We start from the raw sequence: 26,446 nt of genomic DNA, 5'->3' as shown, positions 1-26,446 counted from the left end.
TCCCTGTTATCAGCCACATCACATTGTGAAAAGACTGAATAAGTGACAAAGTACAGAAAACTCCCGGAACGCCCCTGCATTAGACAGAGCGCCCGTGTAAGGGCCCACAGAAGCCCCAACAGCCGGCCCAGCAGTGATGGCTCTTGTGCGTTCAGGGGATGGAGGCGGAGCGCAGGGGATGGAGGCGGAGCGCAGTGGCGATCCCTTCCCCCGCCCGCCTACATTCACAGTAAACTATCAACAACTGTATACACGGGCCGATTGCTTTTTTTTATTCCTGCACATTCCCAACAACTAATACATTCTCAGCCATGGTTCCGCTCGTGCCGCATTTACACTGAAGGATTATCGCATTCCTGCCATCCAGCGAGAACTGGATTGTTCAATGTAAGGCCGCTTTCACACTGGCGACCAAATCACGCAATGTTCTCATGATGTGACGGCGCTACAAATCACATGTCTGTGCAGCCGGCGCTTCCAACGGGTTCCTTCACACGAGCCATGTCTTGTAGGCTGCTAGATTGCAAGAAAAAAAAATGCGGCATACTCTATACAGCGGCGATTTGCGATGTTTTGTAGTCCTTGTTTCCCTATGGACCCTTCCTTTGTGTTGCATCACATGAAAACGTGGCTTTCATGCGGTGCGATGCAACCTTTACAGTAGGAAATCCTACTGTTTGTCCCACAAAAAAGCCCTAAAAGGTGCTGCCCGCTCCGCCGCACGTCTCCTCTGCAGCCCTGGCAAACTTGGTTGTAGTATTCAGCCACAGCTTCCTGGTCAGGGGGTTCAAAATCCCCGCCTCCAGGAAGCACTGGCTCTGATTGGCACTCGAGAACCAATCACAGCCAATGCAATGATTGGCTGAGTCGCAGTGCTCAAGAACGAATCTGAGCCAGTGCTTCCTGGAGGTGGAGTTCTTGAAAACCCCTGACCCCCTCTAAGCACTGGCTGAAGACTACAAACAAGTGCCGGCGCTGCGGTGAATTGTGGCTGAGCGGACCGCACTTGCTACAGTGATTATTCTTATATATTTCAAGTTCCCCTGAAAATTCTGGCAAAAGAGCGCTACGAAGTCGTGTGACTTTGTAGCAACAGAAAATTGCGATATTGTACAGAAAACGGCTGCGATCTTTCTTGTGGTGATATCGCTGTCGCTCGTGTGAAAGAGGTCTAAAAGGGTCTTAAAGTGTTTGTACCACCATCCACATTTTTCACCTAGGAAAAGGATAGGTGATGACAGTCTGATGGGTGGGGGTCTCTGCATGGAGTACCCCACCAAACCTGTGAGCTGGGGTCCGATGCCCCCCCCCCCCCCCCCCTCACTGTAGGCTCGCTGCACACCCCCCCCCCCCCCCGAGGAGGAGGTTGAATGGAGTAGCGGTCACACATGGAGCCCTTGTACTCAACTATTTCTGTCAGCCTCATGTAAATGAATAGAACAGCGCCACAAATGTGCGACCGCCGCTCTCTTCATTCTCCGTGTCACTGTAAGTGGGTGCAGCAAGATGGAGACACCGGACCCCCATTATCTGCATTGGTGGGGCAGACTTCTATCACCTATCCTATAGAAGGATCGCGCTGAAGCCTGTGAGCGGCTGAGCGATCGTGTGCACAATGACCGCCCGCCGCTGCTTACGGATTCTGTGTGATTTGGGGCTGCAGCGCTGGGCGACAATATTCAACGTCTCTAAATTTTAATTCTCTTCTAATGTCCCAGAAATCCCCTTTAAGATGAGTCTGGAGGAATTTAAGGATTCGTTCACAGGGGCGGAATTTGCTGCCAAGTGTCCGTTCCACAGCACAAAATATGCACCTTGTGATGCGGGATTCCCTTTTGTGCGAGGAGGTGGAATCCGCACAGAAAACCCACCGCTAGAAGTGACGCTGCGGGATTTAAACCCGCACCGCAGCTCCGTTTCTGCAGCGTGTGGCCGGAGTTTTGAATATCTCATCCACTTTGCAGCTACTTTAAATGGCGCAGACTTCCAGTGCGGACCTGGCCTGCCTGCGCCGTGCAAGAAATGCAATACTCAGTTGCTTTGATGATTGAGCTTTGTTAATCTTTGGCGCTTCTTACACCTAATCTCATAGCAATAATACAGAGACGGATGTGGGTCACATAATCACCCAGTCTGCAGATACCGACTCATCCGTGCAGATCGAATTTCTTTTCAGTCAATGATGGCGAGGAAAGGGTTAAATAGTTTGATATAGATTGTGGAGGAAATGATCAATGGGAAACCAATCTAGACTCTACAAGCCGCATTGTGGAGCCGCTGATGGCGGTTAATGTTCTCGTGGACCTCGCTGACTTGTGATTGCCGCCGTCCCCTTACACCCCGCTTCTTCTCGCCCTCCTTGAGACGTGACAAAGTTCTCCTTACCTTCTGCTTACTTTAAGAATATAAGTATGAAGAAAATGCAGATGAGTGATAAGATGAGGCCCACAGCAAAGCAAAGTCTTATACTGTCCGCCGAAATCGAGGTGGGGGTTGGAGATGGGTGGGCTTCTGATAGCGCCACCCTCCGTGTGATTCCTAAGAGATAGGTGCTTCGAACTTCTTGCATGTACCTGTCGCCCCAAAGCTGGCCTTCGTCAGAGACCATCACTTCACTGACGGTGAAGATGGAGGGCCGGGGAGATTGCATCTGGGCCTCGGACAGAGATGGTGAATTTCTTCCACTGGAGCAACCGGAGCTTTCCGACTGACAATCGGAGTTATTACTGACCACCGTGGCCATGGAAGCGCGGCGCAAGGTCTCTTCATCCGTCTTCAGGGCTTGCACCCCTTCCTCGGGTATGACTGTGACCTTGCGGCAGAAGGGGCACACCACAAAGGTCAGCAGTAAGCTATGGCACACCAACCTCCGGAGACAGTGCAGGCAGAGGTTGTGCCCACATTGTAATGTTCTCGGTGCCCTCGACTTGGAGGCGGTCTTGAAGATCTCACAGCAGATGGTACACTCTCCAGGACCGTCCACGACCTGGGCCTCCAGGGCTGGCAAATCCATGGCGCCCGCTTCACTTAGGATCTTCTTGCTCAAAACGTAGTGGCTTCTCCTTTAAATTAATGGACATCCCATTCGTGGCTAGCATCGGCTGCTCCTTGTGTGCATCTCAGCATTCCTTGAGGCCCGATTCTTTTGAAGAAACTTAAACTCTTGCTGTTGAACCCGAGTTTAGATATCCGGAACTTCGAGTTTATCAAAACAGATCTTTCTAGTCCCATAAAACAACATGACCAAGAAGGAAGCTGTGAAGATCGCCACCACTTGGCCCGGCCCAAACCCAAGGTTCGGAATTTCTGTAATTGGAGGGTAGCAGTTGGTGTAGTTGTACAGTTTTCTGGACCTTTCTGGAGAAATTGAGGAACCTCACAGTCCAGCAGCACTAATCTTGGAGCTGGACCTTCTCTAGTAGACCATGGATGATCAGCAGATCTTCTGGCTTCCTCTGGTCCACCGGCTCCCGCTCTGCATTGCTCCAAGCTTCATGTGTAATATTCCTCCAGTCCGGGATTCCACCTCCAAATACTTTCCCCCTTAGTTGAGAGCTGAAGCTCTAGAGGCGGACCTGGGACTTCAGAGGCATCCAGAGAATTAGTGTCTCTCGCCTTCTTACAAGGCTGATCTTGTGCAGCGCGGACTTCGAGTACAGGGCACGGTCGGTGGATTTATTGCTAACCCACCTGACTGTTGGTGCATGGGGTTAGGATGGGAGTGGTTGCGTAGGGCGGTCGTGGGGGGTGCTGGACTTTGGCTGGACTCCTCAGAGGGAGCAGGGGTTAAGCTTGTGCAAAAGGAACAAGTTATTCCAACTATTGCAGGAAGGGAGGGGGGGGGGGGGTGTTGAGTACATTAAAGGGATGTTCCCAAACATGGATGAGTCGTGGACATCGCTGATTACGATGGGGCCAAGGTGATGACTGAGGAGACTGAGCAGCGTTTCCGTAACTTCCATAGAAATCAATTGAAGTTCTGAGATTGGTGTAGGACTGCGAGCCCCATTGTTTCCGCAGCTGCGGAGTTACTGCTGCTCACTGAGGTGTTTGTAACTCCTATGGACTTCTATGGAAGAAGTTACAGGGACGGTATAGTGCAGGTTGCTTGAGTATTTCCAGCCTCCAGCCCTGCATTCAGGGGGTCGGGGCCTTATTGGCTTTGTATCAGGATACGTGTTTACATGGGCTCTTTGTCTGTAATACGGACCAAAATAGGACATCCTGGTTTTTGTTTCCTGCTTGTAATCTGCAGGTCTGAATGGCCCAATGTAAACCACTGGGGTGTTCGCAGCTTGTGGGGGTAAGCCCTTAACTTTTATCACCCTTTCATAGGAGAGGCGGTAAAAGTCTGATTAGTGGGGGGTCTCTGCTGAGACTCCCAATGATCCTGAGATTGGGGGTCTTGTACCTCCTGCAGTGAAGAGGAGATTGAATGGAGCGATGGCCACACATGTAACGGGACTGTCGGAGAGGAGTACAAGCGGTCGCCATTTCCATCAGCCCCATTGAAATGAGAGGAGGAGCGGCTGTCGCTCCATTCAAGGTGACGTCATTGCAGGTGTGAGGAGCATCCCCGCGGTGATGAGAGGGACACCGGGGTCCCCTGTTCTCGGGGGGGCGTTAGAGGTCTCCATGGTGCGGCCCCCACGGCTCAGACTTATCCTGTCGATAGGTGATACGTGTTCATTGTGCTACAAGCCCTTTAACTCGAGCGGCAGCGATGGATACCTTTAATAGCCTGAGATGGGAACATCCCCTTAAGGGACCTTTCACACGGGCAGGAATCACGCCGCAGCCAAATCCGCAGCTGCAGAAATCCACACCAAGATCCTCAGGTCTGACTGCAGATTTGGGGCCATCTGCAATTATGCATCAGAATCCGCAGGTCGCCTGTGAAGTTTGCTGCGTCCCAATTCTGGCCTGTGTGGAAGATCCCCACGTAGGACGAAGGCTGCGCTGGGCGAACGGCGAGCTGCATCCGCGATTCTCCAGTACGACTGCCATTGCACAGCACTCAAACCCCCCGTCCGTGTGATATGTGAGACACCGGACCCTGCGAGCCCCAAATCACGGGAAACTGCGACCTGCTGCAGGATTTCTGTCTGGTCCCACTGCTGCCCGTGTAAATTAACTGTTTGGAAACAATGGGTTAATACGCTGCGCAAGTTCTGTGTGTTACGTAAATGCACGGACCTCGGCTGGTTGTCTTGACTATGTAAATCCGTCCTGCGGGCGATGTGAGAGCGAGTGAAAACACGGTGATTTACAATGTTTTCACTCCTGCGATGTGGCGAGAAAAAGAAATCATGGCGTTCTCTATTTTATTGGGTTCTGCAATTTTTTTTAATCCCCCCCCCCCCCCCCCCCCTTTCCCTATGGAGCCTCCTTTTTAATTGCATCACAAAGCACAGACTTGCGATTTACGTGCGACGACGTGTTTTTAACATTAGAAAGTCCTATTGAGTTTCACGCTAGAAAAATTGCGCAATTTTATCGCGGACGGCAGCGATGCGAGGTTATCAAGAAAAAGCATCACTGCCGCTCAAAAATCATGGGAACGATTCTCATGCCAAGATCGCGATCGCCAGGGTGAAGGAGCCGCCAGGCCTGGTTTTCAACCTCTGGGTGTAATGGTAAATCTTCCTATTCACTGACAGCTAGCAGAGATATTTATGAGCTGAAGTCTCTCGCCAGCCTGTGGTTGGTTACAACATATCAGGCTTACAGAAGATTGTCTAGACTGGGTACAACTGTAACAAACCCTCAGCTGTGAGAAGGATGGCGCCTAGACCGGTTGGCAGCTTCTGGGTGGAAATGTTCACATTCACTGCCAGCAAGCAGAGATCATAAGAAGAGCGCGGAAATGATGCACAAAGTTTATTAGAAAATCGCAGCCCTTTCATGATGCCGAATTAGAAAAGTACATCTGCTTTCTTTCAGAAGCAGCACCACACCTGCCTGCAGGTTGTCTTTGGTATTGCAGCACTTAAGCGAGTCTGTGCTGCAATACTTTGTACAACCTGCGGCCAGGGATGGCGCTGCATTTAAAATAAAGCCAAAAATATTTTTCTAACCCGGAACAACTCCAATAAATGTACAGTTTTTTTTCCCTTTAAAGCAAAACACACTCTCTGGTCTCCATGCAAAGGCACTTTTTATTATAGGGCTAGGTCCTGGAGTAGAGCTATCCCCTCGCTACGCGGTGAGGGGGACATCACGGTGCACAGAGGTATACAGACGGGTCACGGCATACAGTGGGGACACAGTTCTGACAGGTAGTGGGGGGATTCCTGCACCAACGGATGTGTGGAGGAAATCGGCGACCCCCCCAAATTGTAACCAATGATGGGGCGCAGCGGCAACGATACCGGAGCCGACAAGACCAGAAGCAGAAGCCCGTTTGATAATCCGGCATGTTAACGTTTCTGGGCGGCAGAAGGTTTCATCACACAAGAAAACTGCGTTTTATAGATAGAAATCCAGCAAACCCCTTTGCACTCTGAACGGCCCGGCCGCTCCGCGCCAATCCTGGGGACGTTCCCACAGCCGCTCCGCGCCAATCCTGGGGACGTTCCCACAGCTGCTCTGCGCCAATCCTGGGGACGTTCCCACAGCCGCTCCGCGCCAATCCTGGGGACGTTCCCACAGCCGCTCCGCGCCAATCCTGGGGACGTTCCCACGGATGTGCGATCGGCTGTTCAAACCCCAGGACCGCCTTCTCACAGAGCGGATTCCACAAGAAGCGGAAAACCCACAAGAAACCCACCTACACGGTGCGGGCTCTGCTGTGTTTTTTTTAGCGTATTGGCGCAGATTATAACCGCGGCGCATCGCTGCACGAGTAGCTGAACCGTTAGCGTCCACAACAGCTTTCAGATATGCTGCACCCTGTGAAGATGATTGCAACCCCCTCCGCCTGCCGCAACAGTCAATGCTGCAGGATTTACGGAGGAAGAGCCGCTGCGCAACTTGTGCAGCATTTACGCTGCGTGTGGAGACGCCCAACGGTCCGTTCACGCAAGGAGGGGGTGATGGGGATTTTGTACAGCATTTCTGCATCGAAACACGCATTTTGGCTCTGATCCGCTTTCAGCCTGCAGATTCCCGCGCTCCTCTCACCTTCGAGCCCCAAGAGCGCACAATGTCTACCACTACTGGGCGCCACCAGTCCGATGATGGGGAAGTCACTTCTGCATCACCCGAACAGCACTTGGCGGCGCTCAGTAGTGGTTACCAGGGGACGGCGAGCGCTCCGTATCCGCAGGTGGGAGGAGCCACGTTACGTGGATCTGACGGTTTTCGATGCAGAAATGCTTTTGTTTTTGCCACTGCAGAAACTCCGCAGGACGTCTGCTATCCGTAACGGACCCAAAGGGGGCCGCAGAATCACCAGAACGTTCCACAAGACGCTGCGCAATATTCTGTTGTGCAGAGAAATCCGGCCCGAATTCCACGTGCGACAGACGGCTTTGGACACGGATTTGAAAATAGCTCAATTCTTCCCACAATTACATTAAAAAACCCCCATTTGAACGGCGTTCGCACGGCGCTGACTTGCGGCGGATTTCGTTGTACGCTTTCAATTGAATTCAAATCGGAGGGATGAAATCTGCGGCAGATCAGCGAGGTGATGAGATCGTGACAGTGGAATATTCCGGAATGTGTGAAGGCACCCTAAGACCGGGTTCTGTTACCTGGAAGGGCCCATTTAAGGGTTAACCGTCTCCCACAATGCTCCCTTCCACCTGACCGCTCCCCTCACCCGTTTCTGCAAAGTTTAACCGGACGGTCAATTATTTGCCTGCGGTCCGTGAGGGGGGCAGAGTCCGGTCGGAGCATCTGATGTTTTCATAATGAAGGACGGGGTCACAGCGAGGAGCCCGATGACCCAAAGTACACCAATCACCGAGCCCCGTGACGCGGGAGACTTGCGGTCAGTTTCTCACATTGCGTCCCGTAAAGCAGGGAGGCTATGCGCTCGGTATGAGCAGCCGGGGGGACGTCTCCTGCAGATACCAGCGGCAATATCACACATTGGGAGAGACCAGTGCTAAGAAAAAACGGTAAATTGGCGAATCGCAACTACTCAGGCTGCCATTGGAGGGGGAAAAGAGCTCGGCCTTGATTGTGACGGGCGATATATAACCGGTGGCGCAGCTCCAAGTGTCGGTCGCCACGCGGTGTATTACTCCTCCGTAAGATGCAATGAGATTTTACGCCGGTTTCGCAGTGACGGAAAAATACCCTGCGTGGCGATCGCACCTCGGAGGACATTAGCGCAGAGACTTCCCATTTAGTTGCAGTGGGATGATGTCCTGGGGTGCAGGCAGCGGAGGGAGGCCCTATATAGCCGGAGACGGTCGGCATGGTCATACGCAGCGGCGATAAATACCCAAAAACATATTTACACGTTATATAAAAAATATTAAAGAAATACAATGTGGGAAACGAAAAACAAATAAAAAATTCACAGCAATAAAAAGAACTGACCGAGAACCCCCAAAATCCTGGCTGCGCCTCGGGGTCAGTGACTGGGAATGAGGTCGAAGGTCGCAGGTTCAGGGCTGAACACTTCACCTGTAGCGGTTGCAAGCACGCGGCTGCGGTCCACAAATAAAGCGCTTCGCCCTGAACCTGCGACCTTGGACTTCATTCCCAGTGACTGACCCCGAGGCGCAGCCAGGATTTGGGGGTTCTCTGTCTGTGTTTTACCGTACAACTTCCAGGACTCTCGCTCACACGCTGGGGAGCGGTCGGGGCTCAGTCGGGGTGCAGTCGGGGCTCGTGTGGTCTGGGCTCGGTCGGGGTGCAGTCGGGGCTCGGTCGGGGCTCAGGCGGGGTGCAGTCGGGGCTCGGTCGGGGCTCAGTTGATGCTGCAGATTTTCTGAAGTTGTGCGGTGGATCTGCCCCAAGTAGTCGCACCCTAAGAGTATCTTCACATGGCAGCAAATTCTGCCCCAATAATCCCAGCATCCTGCCGCGGATTTTGGGGTGAATCCGCACGCTGAATTTCCCTGTCAATGGGCAAAATCCATGTGCAGAATTCCAATGCGGAAAATCCCGTTTCTGCGTCAGGAACCGACATGTCACTTCTTAATGAGGAAAAGCGTCGGAATTCCACGCACGGATTTTGCCCATCGCCAGAGCTAAATCCGCACGAGTCAGCAGCAAAAACGGCGCCCGAAAGACACTGATTTTGCAGCCGTTTTTAGGGCAGAATTCACGTGGAACATCCCGCTGGCGCTCCGTCCGTCCGTCCGTTATTCCTGATGCGTGTCTGCTTCCCCAGACAGATAATGCAGCACACGAATTGTTACCCTATTGGGCGGATTCACGCACTGCAGAATTAGTGCGCATTTTCTGCAGATGAAACGCTTACTAAAATCTGCGTCAAAAACCGTGAGGCTGGAGTCACACGGTCGTGTTCTCGGCGGAAATCTAGCAGTTTCCCGAAAAACCGCAAGCTTTCTGCTAGGAAAGTGCAGCTTCAAAGCCGGCAGCACTTAGCAGCGGGTTTTGGAGCGGGTTTCTCGCATTCTTTTCTGTTGCAGCCGACTCTCCCATAAAGAAGCGCAACAGCAGCAGGAAGAAAAAAAAAAAGAATGGACATGCTGCGTCCCAGGAATCCGTGCCGCCGTGCCAACTTTGCTGCGACGGATTCGCCACGCAGTGGCCAATACCGGGATTAGCGACAAATCCGCCCGGTGTGACCGCAGCCTAACACTGCTGTATATAGGGGAGCAGATGACCTGCAGCAGACGTCACCCCATCAACCGAAAGGAGGGAAATCTGCTGCGGACCCGCGCCAAAATCCACAATAAATGGTCAGGTTCTGCCGCAGATCCGTGCCAAAAGCCGAACATACTGCGGAGTTTGTTGCGGCTCTACAGCAAAATCCGCTACATGTGAACGGAACCTACAGAGGTTTTTGGGGACTGCAGTATTTTTTTCTATCGATGATCTATCTTCAGGATGGGCCATCGATAGATGATTGGTGGGTGTCAGTCGCTCAGGACCCCCGCCGATCAGCTGATACCCAGCATCGCTGTTAGACCGGACAGTGGAGGCACATATTCCACCTTCCCTACTGCGGCTGCCCGGGTTGGTAATGCATTGAATTCAATGGGAGCTGAACCTGCACTACCAACCTGGGCCACTGCATTACAGATGGCGCAATCCGCTTCCTGTGCTGTCCGTACTCACAGTGGTGCTGTGAATCAGCTGATGGGTGGGGATCCTGAGCAGCGGACCCCCGACAGTCATCTATTAATGTTTTATGAGGGGATCGGGCATTGATAGAAAAATACCCAAAGTCCCAGAAAACACTTTTAAAACCTGGAAAAACTAAATTCTTGAGCCCGGCCCAAATATTCACAGTTTCTTCTGCTTTTTTCACTCTTCACGAAGGTGGGGAAGACCTCCGATGAAGCGCTGGGATAACAACACTCATATGTGCGGGGCGGAGTCACAATCAACATGGCGTCCTTCATAGACACAGCAGAGCCTCATAAGAGCAGTAGTAGCGCATCGCGGCTCGAGGCGCCGGACGGATTCCACCTCATCATAATGTAATAAATTAATCTATGGTACACGGACATTTACAAATAAAATAACGTATAGCAATGGCGACATAACCGTCCCTGGCGATACACAGCGGGGCGCAATGGAGCAGAAATCACCCCTGAGAAGCTCAGTGTCAGGAAATAAAGCCACAGAGCGAGTGGAGACATATATAAGGAGCGAACGCCACTGCATAACCACAACCGTCACCTTGCCATACCGTGACTATCCACTGGGGGCAGACAAGGAGTGCAGACTACAGGGCATCATTGGTGGTTGTACACGGCACTAATCTATCCGCCGGCCGCTCCCGCAGGCTAATACTTGACAGTCAGGTCTTATATTCTGTTCCTTTGTTTGTTGCCACAAGGGAGGACGGCAGCCATCTTGTTGTCGGCGTTCTTAAGTGCTCTGGTAGATCCGTATACGTTGGCTGATGTCTGTGCGACACAAGGGGCATGTGTGAAGGGCATCTCCACAGTTGGCGCAGCAACAGACGTGCCCACAGGGAAGGAAGATTTCTTGGGCCTGGAAAAAAAGGGACAGAACAATTATATGAATCCACAGCAGTCGGTGCCACGTGAGCCCCGTCAGTGCCAAGAGTGGGCGAAAGAGCCGAACGTCTTCATTAAAGGGCCGTACATGTAATGGGGGCGAGGGTTGGGGTCAGAGGCCGTACATGTAATGGGGGCGAGGGTGGGGGTCAGAGGCCGTACATGTAATGGGGGCGAGGGTTGGGGTCAGAGGCTGTACATGTAATGGGGGAGAGGGTGGGGGTCAGAGGCCGTACATGTAATGGGGGCGAGGGTGGGGGTCAGAGGCCGTACATGTAATGGGGGTGACGGTGGGGGTCAGAGGCCATATATGTAATGGGGGCGACAGTGGGGGTCAGAGGCCATACATGTAATGGGGGCGACAGTGGGGGTCAGAGGCCGTACATGTAATGGGGGCGACAGTGGGGGGTCAGAGGCCGTACATGTAATGTGGGGTGACGGTGGGGGTCAGAGGCCGTACATGTAACGGGGGCGACGGTGGGGGTCACAGGCCGTACATGTAACGGGGGCGATGGTGGGGATCAGAGGCTGTACATGTAATGGGGGCGACGGTGGGGGTCAGAGGCCGTACATGTAATGTGGAGTGACGGTGGGGGTCAGAGGCCGTACATGTAATGGGGGCGATGGTGATGGTCAGAGGCCGTACATGTAATGGGGGCGATGGTGGTGGTCAGAGGCCATACATGTAATGGGGCGACGGTGGGGGTCAGAGGCCGTACATGTAATGGGGGCGATGGTGGTGGTCAGAGGCCGTACATGTAATGGGGGCGATGGTGGTGGTCAGAGGCCGTACATGTAATGGGGGCGATGGTGGTGGTCAGAGGCCATACATGTAATGGGGCGACGGTGGGGGTCAGAGGCCGTACATGTAATGGGGGCGATGGTGGTGGTCAGAGGCCGTACATGTAATGGGGGCGATGGTGGTGGTCAGAGGCCGTACATGTAATGGGGGCGATGGTGGTGGTCAGAGGCTGCGTCGTAGAGGTGTCTGGTGGTCAACAAGCTCTACACAAGCGGAAGAAGAGGTCACTACACACAAGAGTCTCCGAGAGCCTCTTATAGGCCAAGGGGGGAACCACTTTTAGGGCCTCCGGTGACAAGACCGTCCATCTAATCACCACAACTCTCATCATTTACAGATCTGCCTGAGATGGAACCGCATGTTGGGGTCTGTAGCAGAACGATAACTTCTTCTGGGAGTGTTTCTGACAATGAGTGTATATTACTTGGTGTTCAAACTGCTTCTGCAATGCTACTCAGTCACCCTCTACTGGTTACTTCTGGTCATTACACCCACTAGGGCAGACGCCGCCATCCTAACTGTGCTCTAAGTAGCTTGTAAGCTGCATCAGTGACAGAGGCCATTGGAAAACAACCCTTCCTTGCGGGTTGATCTGTTGCGGCCCCATACAGCATACATCTTACCTCCAGCTCCATGCAGACCACACACTCAGAGATCCTGCTGGCCACATCGGGTAGAGGTAGTGCTGGAGAGCTCGGGCTGGGCTCGCTGGCCGCGGGGGCGCTGGGTTCCACCTCTAGGGTTGTTGGTTTGTCCAAAAATCTGGGAAATTCTGTTTGCAAGTGAGAAAGATTGCGATTAAAGCACAAAACAGAAGTACCAACCCCGGTAATAGTCCTTATAAGAGGTGGTCATATATCCAGAGGAGCAAGCATGGAGGGGCCCGAGTGATCCAGAGCCACCAGCGGGCCGTTCTGGAAAGACCCTCATGTTTATATGAGAATAGGAAGGATTGAAGGCTGCACGCTCACAGGGTCCGCAGTTCGGGGGGAAGCTCTAGTTGCTAGAAGGAACGATGGGCATTTTAGTCCTATGGAAATCAATGAGCCATCCATGTGATGTATAGTGGCTCTGGTGATCGAGGACTGGAGGTCCCAAATGGATTAAAGGGGTCGTCACACAACAGGTTTGAATCCGCAGATGTGGGAATGAAGCTTGGTGCACCACTGATCCATTCACTTCAATGGGATCTTTAGGGAATCTGTGGCGGTCCCATTCAAGTGAGCAGTGATGATGGAAACAATGTAGCACAGCCCACCCGAGGGGTATTCTATACTAGCCTAAAGAAGCTAATACACTGTGGTCTGCCGAGTGCAGGTACTGCAGGGGTGGCGCGTGTCACAGGGCTCTTCTCTGTCCTGCTCGGCCCCCTCAGGCCCTGCACTAGGCATAACACAGTATTCATTTTCCCCACAGCAAGGGGTATTCCAGGCATTTAACCCCTTGCAGTACAGATGACCTATCCTCAGGATAGTTTATCAATAGTTAATTGGCAGCGGTCCACCGTTTGGAACTCCCGGTCATCAGTTGATCTCAGCCACCACACTTGGGCAATAAAAGGTATAACTCCCACTGATTTCAATAGCAGCAATTCCTTCTACTGCACTTCTGGCTCGAATCCCCATGCAGAAGAAACCGTCACCATGCAACCTGCTGCAGCGAGCGTGTTGTATGAGATCAGCCGAAGTCCAGGGCACTCGAGTGGCGGATCCCAGCCGATCAACTACTGATGACCTATCCTGAAGATAGGTTATTGATACTGCAAGGGTTAAATGGCCGCCATACCCTTTTAAGGGCAAACACTTAAGTTAGTTGCATTGCTCCATCCCTGCAGTTACATACAAGGCGGTGCAGGTCCAGAGAGATGGTTGGGGTCTCTATGCCCCTCCACTACGGTGGAGTAATGATCACTTACGTAAGAGAGGACTTTCTATATTTCGCCCTGCGGACTTATTGCGGCACGGAGACTATAAGGCTTCACCTCCTGCCAACCTGCTGGGCCAACAACTGTCTATAATGGCTGAACAGGAAGGACACGGGACTTACCTCTCCTGAGCCTTTGGATTTCTCTGGCCTTCTCGATAATGGATATCTGTAAGCCGACTTCCTCAACGCCGATCTGCAATGAGAGAAACACGCTGAGGTCTGCGGTACACAATACGCCTCTATACAGAACTAGACTGTTATGGCTGCCAGCTGTGGGCAGTAGCACCCTCACCCACCTTCACTGCTATCACCGGAATCCCCATCTGCTGTGTCGCATCATATCTCCAGCTGTTACCCAGGCAAGTAGGGCGCCTGTGAGCTTGGCCCACCACTTACAAGAGCTAGCGGGCACTCCCGAGCTTTTCTGTCCCCAACCTATCCCTGGGTTATTTTAGCCAACCCCTCCTTACCCCCCACTGGTGAAGATGTTCCTGTTTTCTGCCTACTACTCTGTTGGGACCCTTGCATGTGCACCCAGCTTTCCTGAACTCTACTTGTCCTGACCTCAGCCTGATATACTGACTATGTACTTGCCTGCCCCCTTGCTACCATGGCCCTGGGGGGCTATAATCTCCACGGGTCAGCTGACCCTGCCATTATATTACATATTATAATAATGTATTCCTAGCTGTACTAGTGTCTCCTGTTGTGCCCTACGAAGTGATAGTGCCTTGGTACAGCGGGGGTGGGCACCCATGGAGCGGAGCTGCGGATAATCTGCACCAAAATACGGGTTAAATTTCCAAGCCAAAAATGGCACCAAAATCTGCATTATTGGTGTGAAATGTGATGCAGACTTTGGTGCAGAATTCACGGCTTCAATTGAAAGGGGGACGTTTGCTGCAGGTCCAATAAAAAAACTGCATCACAATTCTCACAGGATGGATTTTCACACAGTTTTTGGGGCGGAATCACAGCAAAATCCGCAGCACAAGATATATTGCAGATTTTGATGTGAATAAGCAAGAAAATCCCCAACATGTCATCGACCTCCTATTTTCCCACCGTACCCACCACAAGAACTAATTCCCCTTCTGAGCCCCCCGCCTGGTCTGGGTGTCTCCGGTTCTGTGTCCTCATGCTGGACCCCCTTCTGCATATCACTGCCCATGCTCAGAGTGGTCTCTCTTCTGTGCCCTCCCTCATCCTCATGCTCCTTGTGGTCCCCCTTCTTCCTGTAGTCACAGCGCCCCCCCTAAACCTCTGGCCAATAAGCATACATTATTCGGTGCGCTTTTCCTATTTGTCCGTAAAAAAGTTTGTCTGTCCGTGAATTTTTGAAAAAAATTGTCCAAGAAAACAAAACCTTCCGGTTGGCGGCCCGCTCTTGCTCCGACGTGGTCAACACTACTTGCCTTCTTAAGATCGTCAGGCGTCATCTTCTCCAGCATCTCCAGGCAGAACCTATGATGAGCCAATATAGGCAAATACTTCTCTGCAGAAAGCTCCTTGAGGAGATCCACCAGCTCCTTCTCCAGCCCTTCCTCCTGAGAAGCCAATAAAGACCTTGATGAAGATCAACGAGTTGACGAGCCGTGAAAGCAGCGATTCCCAACCAGAGTGCCGTGTCACTCCGTGGGGACCGGCCAGCATTACTACAAGGCTGCTGACCGCTCCAACTCACTCATTACAGACGGACGCTAGTGAAGCCATCAGCTGCCCCCCCCCCTCTATATATACACCTATAAGATCAAGGGGGTAATTGTCAGCTGGACGTTCAGCGCGGCGGCCGAAGCGTCTGTAATGAGTGAGGTGGAAGAGGTCAGCAGGCTGGTAGGGACCACAGAGGAGGACAGCATCACTTGGCAGGCAGTATGGATATCTGCGACAGACACTATGGTGGCATTGGAGGCCTGGATGTCAAGGCCCTTCAGGGGCATTTGTGACATGCTACTACCACAGGGGCCACTAAGAGGTGCGCTATTACTACTGGGGCCACTAAGGGACACTATTACTACTGGGACCACTGAAGGGTGCGCTATTACTACTGGGGCCACAGAGGGACGCTATTACTACTGGGGCCACAAAGGGACGCTATTACTACTGGGGCCACACAGGGACGCTATTACTACTGGGAACACTGAAGGGTGTGCTATTACTACTGGGGCCACAGAGGGATGCTATTACTACTGGGGCCACAAAGGGACGCTATTACTACTGGGGCCACACAGGGACGCTATTACTACTGGGACCACTGAAGGGTGCGCTATTACTACTGGGGCCACAGAGGGATGCTATTACTACTGGGGCCACAAAGGGACGCTATTACTAATGGGGCCACAGAGGGACGCTATTACTACTGGGGCCACTGAAGGGTGCGCTATTACTACTGGGGCCACAGAGGGATGCTATTACTACTGGGGCCACAAAGGGACGCTATTACTACTGGGGCCACAAAGGGACGCTATTACTACTGGGACCACTGAAGGGTGCTCTATTACTCCTGGGGCCACAGAGGGACGCTATTACTATGGAGCCCACTAAGGGGCCACTATATTACTATAGGGGCCAATGGAATAACAAAGGTAAGATCATACATTTTTGGTAGCGGTGCCCCAAAGCTAAAAAGGTTGGAAGACACTGGGTCAGAGGGTGATCTAGAATGTACCTGGAGCCGGAGCGAAAGAGGTTTCTGGTTCAAGAGCCTCTGGTACTGGATCAGCCAATAGTTCTCTTGCCTGGCCTCACTCTTTGAATCCAATTCCATCTTGAGAAATATGAAGATACACATTAGAGATGATCCCCCATTAAGGAGATACAAGGGACACTGACAACGTTAAAGGTGTTCCCCCCACTTCCAGTTATTGATGACCTACTCTCTGCCACCCAGGAACCCCAGGGATTGGCTGTTTCCTGGCCTGGTGTCTGTGTATGGAGCTACCTTGCTGCAGAGCTCCATACATTGTGCAGTGACTTGGGTCGGTACTGTAGGCTGAATCCTATTTAAGTAAATGTGATTCAGCTTGCAATACCAATCCAGACCACTGCACAATGTATGGAGCTGTCTGCTTCCTGCAGCAAAACAGTTCTGCACACAAATACAGCAGCCTGGAGAAACAGCGGATTGCCAAGGGGTCCTGGGCGGTGGACCCCCTCTGAACTGCTATTGATGATTCATCCTTAGAATAAGTTATCAATACCTAGAAGTGGGTGAAGCATTTTAACAAAGGGTGTTCCTCACTTAGGAGGACTGGGCCATTGATTCTAGTGGGTAATATTTTGGTTCACCTGTGTTGACGCTGCAAGGAAGGTGAATACTTGTCCCCTTCCTGAGAGCCGTATGGTTGTATACGGCCTGACAGTATATGCCCCGGGCAGTCAGCATGTATACAGCATACGCCGTGTGTGGAGCGGCTGCGGCAGCTGCGATCAGTGAGAACTCGATTGTGGCTGCTACAATGCGGCTGTCAAAACTGACTGCGGCATTTAAATGTCCAAGGCAATATTACACTGTGTAAGTGATCACATGACGGCGCGGTCGCTTCCTCTACGGGCGCGAAAATAGGAAAACTGGAAAAATAAGTCAAATAAAGACTTTTTAATCATAAAAAAATTAAACAAAACAAATCCCTTTTCCCAGTGATTTCATCAAAAAATTAAAGTTTACAGATCTGCATACATCGGTATCGCTGCGTCGGTGAGGGGGGATTTACTAAGATGTGACATCATTAACCCTTTCCAATCCATTTATTTTTTCTCACCCATTCTCCCCAGCTCCAAATAAATTGGAGCTGGGGAGAATGGGTGAGAAAAAATACATTTTCCCTGCACCCTCCTGATCTGACAGAGTTCAGGAGGGTGCAGGGAGGGACCTGCTTACCTGTCCGGCGTCTTGTGCATTCTCCTTCTGCCTCCCGGCTCGGCGATCATGTGACCGCTGAGGCCAGGTGACACCTGGCGGTCACATGATCGCCGGGTCGGGAGACAGAAGGAGAATGCACAAGACGCCGGTCAGGTAAGCAGGTCCTTGCACGGTGCAGGCTCCCGGTTCGGCGTTCATGTGACCACCAGGGGTCAGGTAACACCGGCGGTCACATGATCGCCGGCCGGAATCTATGCATTACATAGCGCTAATTGAGTGCTATGTAATGTGTAAAGGAGTGGGCAGAAATGGTTAAAAACCCTTTCTGCCTTCTCCTCGGGGGTCCTCGATGACGACCAGTAAAGCAGTGCATCTGCACCCGATGTGCCTGACGATCGGGTGCAGATGCACTCCTGCACTGCAGTGTCGGGCCTGCCCCGACATCGGAGCTGTGGAGGAAAATTATGATGTCGGGGCAAGCCCGACATTGGACTGGAAAGGGTTAATCCCGCAGGCTGAACGCTGGGAGGAGAAGAATAGACGCCGCCTGAACCGCGCTCTTTGGTAACCACCCTCCCACTAATGTAAATAATGTTATACGGGTGAAGAGATGGCGACAAAGTGAGGACTGTGAAAAAAATGAAGCCGTAATGCAGAAAAAAGTCCGGTATGTTTATTACCTGGTGATCGCACTGCCCCCCCATGTACTGCCCCAAACCTCCCTATTTCCCTAATCCACCCCGTTCAGCCTGATTTTGGACGCCGCGCTCTTAAACTGGCGATATAAAATAAATAAACGCTTTGCATCCGTGGACTTGTGATTTTCGCGCGGCGCAGTACTGCGATGCGGATTTAATTTAAAGATCCCATAAAAAGAATGGATGCTTTGTGAGGAATCGCCCAAAAACAGGAGATGCGGCGACTCCCCCGCCTATCAGCGTCGCTGCAGGAGGCAGACGGGACCTGTGGATCCAGAATTAGACTTTTTTTTATGTTTAGCAATACATTATATTGAGTATTAAAGGGTACCGCTGAAAAATACAACCCGGCCTGCAAAAAACACAAGACCTCCAATAGACGTGTCACCGGGAAAAGAGAAAAAGGTATAGTTTTTTGTTTTTTTTGGTTTTTTTTTTAAGTGTGAATCCGAGAGCTACAGAATGTGTCCTGGATGCAGGAGGGTCAATAACTCTCGGCCATGAAAGGGTTACAGATGGTCGGTGGAGGTTCTAGCAAAAAGGGATGATTCAAAGTGAATAACCCCTTTAAAGGGGTTGTCTGGTTGTAAAATACTTCTGCCCTATAAGCAGGACAGGTCATCAATAGTGGATCTGTGGCATCTGTCACCTAAGATCCCCGCTATATAACCATTCGCCGGGTCGGTGCACTGAGCTAATTTTAACAGGAAGCAGGTAGTTCCGTTCTTTCTGCAGTGGCCAGGCTTGGTACTGCAGGCATTGAAATAAATGGGAACTTGGTCTGCAATACCATGCCTGGCCACTGCAGCAATAACAGAGCTGTCCACTTCCTGCAAAAATCAGATCTGTGCATAAGCGTACTAACCTCGGCATACAGCTGTTCGGCAGGGGTCCTGGGCGACTGACCCCCAGCGATTTACTATTAATGGCTCGTCCTTGTGATAGGGCATATATAGTTTACAATCAGAAGAACCATGAACTCACCAGTACGGCCAACAGCTCCTCTTCTCTCTGTTTCTTATCCTTAAGTAGTTGCTGCAGGAGGTCACTCAGCGCCCGGCGCTGCTCCGCTATCATCCACTGATGCGACAAAAACACAGTCAAGTAGAGGGGGTAATGAGATCCGCCCATGGGGTACATTTTTGGGGCAAATTCATCTTGGGTAGGGGAAATGCCATGACTTCAAAGACCGGAGCTGAACCCAACAGATTCCTAACCCAAAAGGACTAGATGTGGCTTGTGGGGTGGGCTACTGGGGCAACAGTGGGACAAGCGTGATCTATGAATGGGCGCTGTTGATTGGAAGCAATGGTGCAAAAGAACCCAAAAAGCTAATGAAACAAGCAGTTCTTCGTGACTAGCTGCTATGAGGGGGTTAGTTTGTGTTTGGGGTAGGGGTGAGGGTCTATGGTGCTGGTAGATAACAGATCGACTTGGATCTGTTCAATAAGCCCATGCTTAGAATCTACACAATTATATCCCTATTAAACCCACATACCCCAATTACTCACTAATCAACAAGACATCAACATAAAGTGGGGAGCAAAAGGATTAGCCCTAAGGGGAAAAAAAGTGACTTTTTCACCCCCCAGGAAGCCGCGTCTTTTGCTCCATAGACAACAATGCAGCAACACCGCCCCCTATGGTTGTTAATTCACACCAAATGTTAATGTCTTCAGGATTAAGTGAGACAGAAAACAAGATTTTGGTCTTGTCATGAAATCACTTTCTCATCTCGTTCAGTAGGGGACACAGCTGAAGACCGTGGGACGTCCCAGAGCAGTTCCTCGGGGGCGGGCACAAAGTATCCACCTCTGGAGTCCAAGCAGCCTCCCAGGTGGCATCAGTATGTGGGCTAAAGCAGAGTCAAAGGACAGGTACAGAGAATTCGGACATTGCAAGGGTGAGAAGGACTTGGCACGATTGATCCACCCGAATCTAGACAAGGTGTCCAGAGTAACGTGGAAATGCCGGGCCTCTACATACCAATTTAGGTTCTTTACATGCAGAATGAGTCTGACGTATCCGTGCACTTTGGACACCGCGATTAGGTTGAAATAGGGGGACGGGAGAGAGAACGTCCTGGAAAAATAGAACCAGTAGAGACAATCTCCCCAAACCAGGTGTTTGAGACCTGAGTAAGTCCGCTCTCCCTAAACAGGGAAAATAGTCCTCCCACCCTGGGTAAATAGGGTTGGGACCATCGGGCATGACCTTGAGCACTGTAGATGCCAGTAGGACCCTCACTTTACAGGCCCTCTTCTACTGTCCGCGACCCTGTGACTGGGGGACAAAAGGAACGGAAGCAAGATCTCCTCTGAGTAACTCCCAGCTGCCTAGGACTATTCTGTGGAAGGTGGGACTTTTCCCACCGGTGGCACCCAAATCAGAGTGGTCCAGAGGAGATGAGCAGATCCCAGTATCCTGGCATGGAACTACAGGTCCCAACACGCCACACTGCCTTGTCAGCAAAGCAAGGTGGAGAGCCGCGGCGCAGGTGGGAGGTATATGAAGTTACAGGGGAAGTTCGTGGACTGTCGTGGGGGGTTGGAGGGAGATGGACAGGGCAGACGGCCACCAACATTGTGCGGGAGAGGAGGAAGTCCCACTTAACTGGAAGTGCCGTGGCGGTAGCTATAACCAAAGTCTTCAAGCTGTGTCCCCCAATGATACGGACGAGGGGCGCTTCCTGTAAGTCAGTATGAACAGCTCTACTATGTGGACACGCCGCTCCTTTAAATCCCTGGTTTATGAGGAAGGAGCAACGCACTCGCCACAATGTATCTGATCAAAAGGACGAGGTTTGGATTCATTTTACACAAAACAATAATTAGAAAAGAGCCCAAGAGACGAGAGAAGGAGACAAACAACACAAATCTAAGAACATTTAGGCGACAAACAAGGACGACGCAACCAATCAGGACGCAGAACAAGAATCCTCAGACTACACAGTACGATTATCGGCATGTAACCCAGCGGCTGTCTGACTACATTACCGGAGTGCCTGCTGACTGATTCCAGCAGTGACCAGCCGGATTGTTAATGCAGCTCTGGAGTATAATACAGCATACAACTCAGGATTAGCAATAAGCTCTACCCTGATTTTTTAGGGAGGCTTGAAATATAAGCCCTTCCTCGAAAATAAGCCCTAACTGCATTACATTAAATAGCGATACATTACCTATAGTAGGTACAGTCCAGGTCCCCCCTGCTGCTCTTCGGAGCTCCGACATGCTTCTTGCATTCCTCAACCACCCGCATTAGATCGCTTTCTGGTTACGGGATTCATAAATCCCACCTCCAGGAAGCAATGGCTGTGATTGGCTGAGCAGTGGTCGAAGATCCAATCACAGCCATTGGGTTGTGGAGGCGGGATCTATGAATCGGCCAATCAATGCAGCGGCTCAGCCAATTCATAAATCCCACCTAAGGATGGCAGATGCTCCGTGATATATCTGTTCTGATTCCTGCCGTTGCCGCCTCTGAGGGCGGAGCTTAGTTGCACCATGACGGTGTGACGACTAAGAGAAGGGAAGTGACAGCTATCTATATGGTTTTAGATGGACTTTTCCTTGAAATCTTTAGATTTGAAACATCTTTTACGAGATCTTGAACCAGACCTCATAGGTGCCTGGTGAAGTAAGAAGTAAGGGGCGGAGCTGTGACCACCTACTGCCACGTTCATGGTTGTTGACGTTACTGCATCACTTTGAGGTGGAGCAACTTTCTTTAACTTTTTTCCCTGGCTCTCCAAATCTGCGGAATATTGCGGCCACAAAGACACGAGACAAACGGACCCCAAGTGTTAGTGACGGGAAAACTCTAGACAAGACCAACAAACGGAAAAGACAGACTCAAGACTGAGACGAAACTACGTAAAACCGGACGCAAAGCTCCCACGCAGCACAGACAGACACGTTGTAACTAAATTCCCCATAGACATTAGTGAAAAGTCATTTGAACCGGCAGCTTTCTGTGGGGGCCGGCTGACTATCCGGGGGGCTTCCCAACAGATGACCTTGATAGTAAGAAGGATCAGTATTAATTTCTTTTAGTTCCCCCTGAAGATAAGTCGCTGCCAGACAGCTCTGTTGGCGAGCGTTCATATGTATTGGGAGGAGGAGGACTCAGGAGAAATAGTGGTCAGCCAATGGTGGTCAGCCAATAGCGGTCAGCCAATAGTGGTCAGCCAATAGCGGTCAGCCAATAGTGGTCAGCCGACGGCTATTGAAGTTGTATGGACACCTCTGGGGTTTTTTACTAGAGATGATCCCAGCTAATCAGTTGATTCTCGATACTTGTGTCAGTGCAGACAGTGCTGGAAGCAGATAGTACCATCTGTATTAGAGCGGCCCAGCTCCCACTGAATGCAACGGGAGTTGTAGCTGCAGTACCAAACCGGGCCACTGCAGTGTTTACAGCGCAATCTGCTTCCAGCGTTCTCTGCAATGATGTTGGTGCCAGGAATCAGCTGATCGGCGGGGATCCCTAACGGTGGACCGTGGCAGATCAACTATTGATGGCCTATTCTGCTGGTAAGCCATGTATAGTAAAAGTCCTGGGCAGCCCCTTTAAGAAGCTAGTTAAAGGGGGTGTCCAGTTGTAATCCTATCCTCAGGATAGGTCATCAACAGTAGATTGGTGGGGGTCCATTGCCTGGACTCCCTCTGATCAGCTGTTCACCAGCCTAGTTCACTCCTTTGCTGAACTTAACTCTGCAAGACGCAGACAGCTCCATTCTTACTGTAGTGGCTAGGCTTGGTATTGCAGGCATTGAAATGAATGGGGACTTTGCCTGCAATACCCCACTGCAGTAAGAAAGGGGCTCAGTGCACAAGCATGCCAGCCTAGGGCTGATCAGCGGGGGTCCCAAGCAATGGACCCACACCAATCTACTATTGATGACTTATCCTGATAGGCCATCAACTGTTTACAACTGGACAACCCTTTTATATTAGTGAGACAAGAGGCATAGGATACCTCGTACCGCAGGGCAGTTCCTATTTTCATGGCATACCCCACTAAATGTCTGCCTCTGCTGTGTACAAGTCCCAATTGCAGTCCCTTCCATCTACAATGTTCCTATTACACCACCAGCACCATCCTTATGGGGGCAGTATTTACTAAAGATGGTAAATTCCCCACCACCCCGTCAGATTATATTCTTGGAGTTTGGGAAAAATAAAGCAATGTATAAGAAGCTTTGGGGATGGTGTTGTTCGAGCCCCGGGGTAACCACATACCTGGAGTTCCTCCGTGTCCAGATCTTGCCTCTTTACCTCCAGCTGAGTCAGATGCATTAACTCAGCCTCTATTAATACAATCTAGACAGAAGATGAGACAGCAGGATGAAGAGGATCTCACTAGGAAGGAGCAAAGCCTCGGGTGGGGAAGGGATGGGGATGCCCTCTGCAGCAGCCTAGGGGTTAACGCCCATCGGTGCATTCCGGTAAGATATTGCAATGCATGCATCGGTCATCTAACGTTACCTGAATACCCGATCGATACATAAGACGACCCACAAAGTCTGGGTGAGCAATTACTTAAAGGGCCCTCGGCCTCAAAGCCAAAGTAGTTGCGTTATTAGTGACATCATTTTTAGGAAACTGGATGACAAACAATATGGTTGCCAGTGCGATGGCTGAAGAGGTCACCACCCAGCTTTCCTGGATGTCTGAAAGGAAAGTAAATCTAGTTGTTGAGTGATCGCGAGCCGGGCAATGCAGAACAGCGAGGGGCTCGTCTGCAGGTCCTTGTAGTGCAGAGCTACATTAGTAACTTCCCAATATCAGTATTGTTCCATGGGGTGGAGGGGCTCCTCATGTACACTATGTTGACAAAAGTATTGGCCCCCAGCAGTCCTGTGATGTCAGATGACACAATTGTGTGATTTTCCCGTGATGCGACAGCACTACAAATCGCATGTCTGTGAAGCCGGCGCTTCCAACGGGTTCCTTCCCATGAGCGATGTCTTGTAGGCTGCTACATTGTGAGAAAAAAAATGCGGCATGGTGAATATTGCCGCGATTTGAGATGTTTTGTAGCCCATGTTCCCCTTTAATGCAATGGCTGTGATTGGCTCTCAAGCGCCGCAGCTTAGCCAATCAGAGCCAGCGCTTCCTGGAGGCGGGATTTTTGGACCTCCTGACTAGGAAGTGCTGGCCGAAGACTACAAAACAGTGTGGGAGCTTTGGAGGAGAAGTGCGGCGGAGCGGACAACGGGGTCTGGTGGGAGGATGTCACCAGATGTAGAGCTGACAACGGGGTCTATTGGTGTGATGTCACCAACCAATCAGTACGGACATCGCAGCTTCCAGAGTCCACTGTCGGCCATGTTATTGGGAGATGGAGGCCATCCGGTGTGTGCGGTGCCGCCACGTTCAGAGAGACCTCGTAAACTGACAGAATGTGGACAACAAAGCCTTCTAGGAGCTGTGAAGACATCACACACATCGTCTGCCCTCCCTCAGGGGGTCTCACAGGACATTGGGACATCCATTAGCACCAGAACGCTCCGTAGGGAACGGCAAGTGAAGGGTTACCATGGACGAGCGGCTGCACACAACATCACAGCAGTGACTGCACAGCGGCGCCTGCAATGGGGCTTGGAGCGACGGACTGTAAGTGAGTGGAAGAAAGTGCTGTGGATGAATCACAGGGCACCATCTTCCGATCGGATGGCCGCACTTGGGTGTGGCGGTTGCTTGGAGAGCAGTTTCTACATGCATAGTCCCAACAGTGAGGTTTGGAGGAGGTTCTTGCCATGTTTGTGCTCCTGGGACTTGTGGTTCTGTTGGGTTTCCAGGAGCGCGTTGCTGAAGGTGTGGGCGATTTGTCTGGCTGATGGTGTGGAGTTCTCCAGCCAATCACCGCCGGTCTGCTACGTACAGAGGGTGATGGTCATTTATTCATGCAAGTTTGGTGTTAGTCTGAAGTGTGTCTCCCACCTTCCCTGAGGACGGTCTGGACACTTGCATTTCCCGTCTGTATTTTATGCGGACCCCCTCTCCCCTCCCCTTTGACAGGTGCAGTCTCCAGCCCTCTGATGTCAGGTGGCTGATGCCGCACATGGTTCCCTTTACATCAGTTCAGTATCGGACTCTTTCCCCTCAGTGTGAGGACACTTGCACTGGCTATTGTTTAATATCAGTATGTACGAGAGTTCTGAGTTAGGTTTCTGTCTGCTGTTGGTGTGAGCAGCCACGTGTTCTGTGTCTGTAGGTAAACAGACATGAGGTGTGATCAGCGGTGGATGTCCCTTATCCGTTGGTGCGTGTGAACAGTGTCCTTTCTCTTACCATCCAGGGTGAGCCGGACCCTAAGTTCCAGCGTGGGGTGGTCCCCATTGGTACAATAGCCCAGCTTGTAGGCGGGACTCCCTAATGTTAAGTTGTCTTATTAGAGTAGGAACTCACGAGACGTGAACCCTTGTCAGGGGATCGTGAGCTTAAGCTTTCTGGCCAAAATATGAACCAATACCTGGTAGTACTTTAGTTATTCCACCTGCTGATGCCTGTGGGTATTCTAGGTAAGTGTTTTGGCGTTTCTCAGTCATTGTTGGATCTCAGCTCCTGTTTGCAGGTCACTTTGTTATGGTGTTTTCCGTGTGTATGCATGTTCTCCTATTCCAATCCTTTTCCTCCAGCCCTTATTTGGGTTGCGTTCAAGTAAGTCGTTTTCCCAATGGCCTACCACACTTGATAATTCTGTTATGGTGGGGGGTGTTAGGACCATTGGTTATAGTGAAGTCCACCCTCACCACTAATGGGTAGACAATGGGTAGACAATAGGTAGACAATGTGGCATCACCCACCCTGTGGTACTACTCTGGTACAGCTCCGGGTCTCCACCAACATGACGAGCGCCATGTCATATGGCAGCAGTGTGGGAAGCAGAACGTCTGCAGACTTCATTGACCAGCCCAAAGTCCAGATCTCAATCCCATTGAGTGGGACAAACTAGAACGCCGTATCCGTTCACACCCATCATCCCCCACATCACTATCTGAAGCTTCTGTAGGAATGGAGACAAATCCCTCCAT

The 26,446-nt window shown here is 51.3% G+C and overlaps 1 protein-coding gene across 4 annotated transcripts in view; it reads right to left on the bottom strand.

Annotated features, from left to right (window-relative positions):
• Positions 1–6,140: 6,140 nt before the first annotated feature.
• LRSAM1 (leucine rich repeat and sterile alpha motif containing 1) overlaps positions 6,141–26,446 on the bottom strand; it is a 52,536-nt gene continuing 32,230 nt past the window's right edge. For 3 of the 4 annotated variants that reach the window (XM_066580087.1, XM_066580088.1, XM_066580089.1), the window contains 7 exons: positions 23,649–23,729; positions 19,390–19,485; positions 16,514–16,612; positions 15,261–15,392; positions 13,966–14,038; positions 12,543–12,691; positions 6,141–11,091 (listed from right to left, as the gene is read on the bottom strand). In XM_066580087.1, the coding sequence (XP_066436184.1) occupies positions 10,966–11,091; positions 12,543–12,691; positions 13,966–14,038; positions 15,261–15,392; positions 16,514–16,612; positions 19,390–19,485; positions 23,649–23,729 (756 nt within the window). In that variant the 3' untranslated portion in view covers positions 6,141–10,965. The remainder of the gene's footprint in view (positions 11,092–12,542; positions 12,692–13,965; positions 14,039–15,260; positions 15,393–16,513; positions 16,613–19,389; positions 19,486–23,648; positions 23,730–26,446) is intronic. The other variant, XM_066580090.1, reaches the window with a different exon arrangement.

This window comes from Eleutherodactylus coqui, chromosome 10, assembly GCF_035609145.1.
Source record: "Eleutherodactylus coqui strain aEleCoq1 chromosome 10, aEleCoq1.hap1, whole genome shotgun sequence".
Lineage (NCBI taxonomy): Eukaryota > Metazoa > Chordata > Amphibia > Anura > Eleutherodactylidae > Eleutherodactylus > Eleutherodactylus coqui.
The sequence above is the reverse complement of the archived record's forward strand: the minus strand, read 5'-3'. Positions and strand labels throughout refer to the sequence as shown.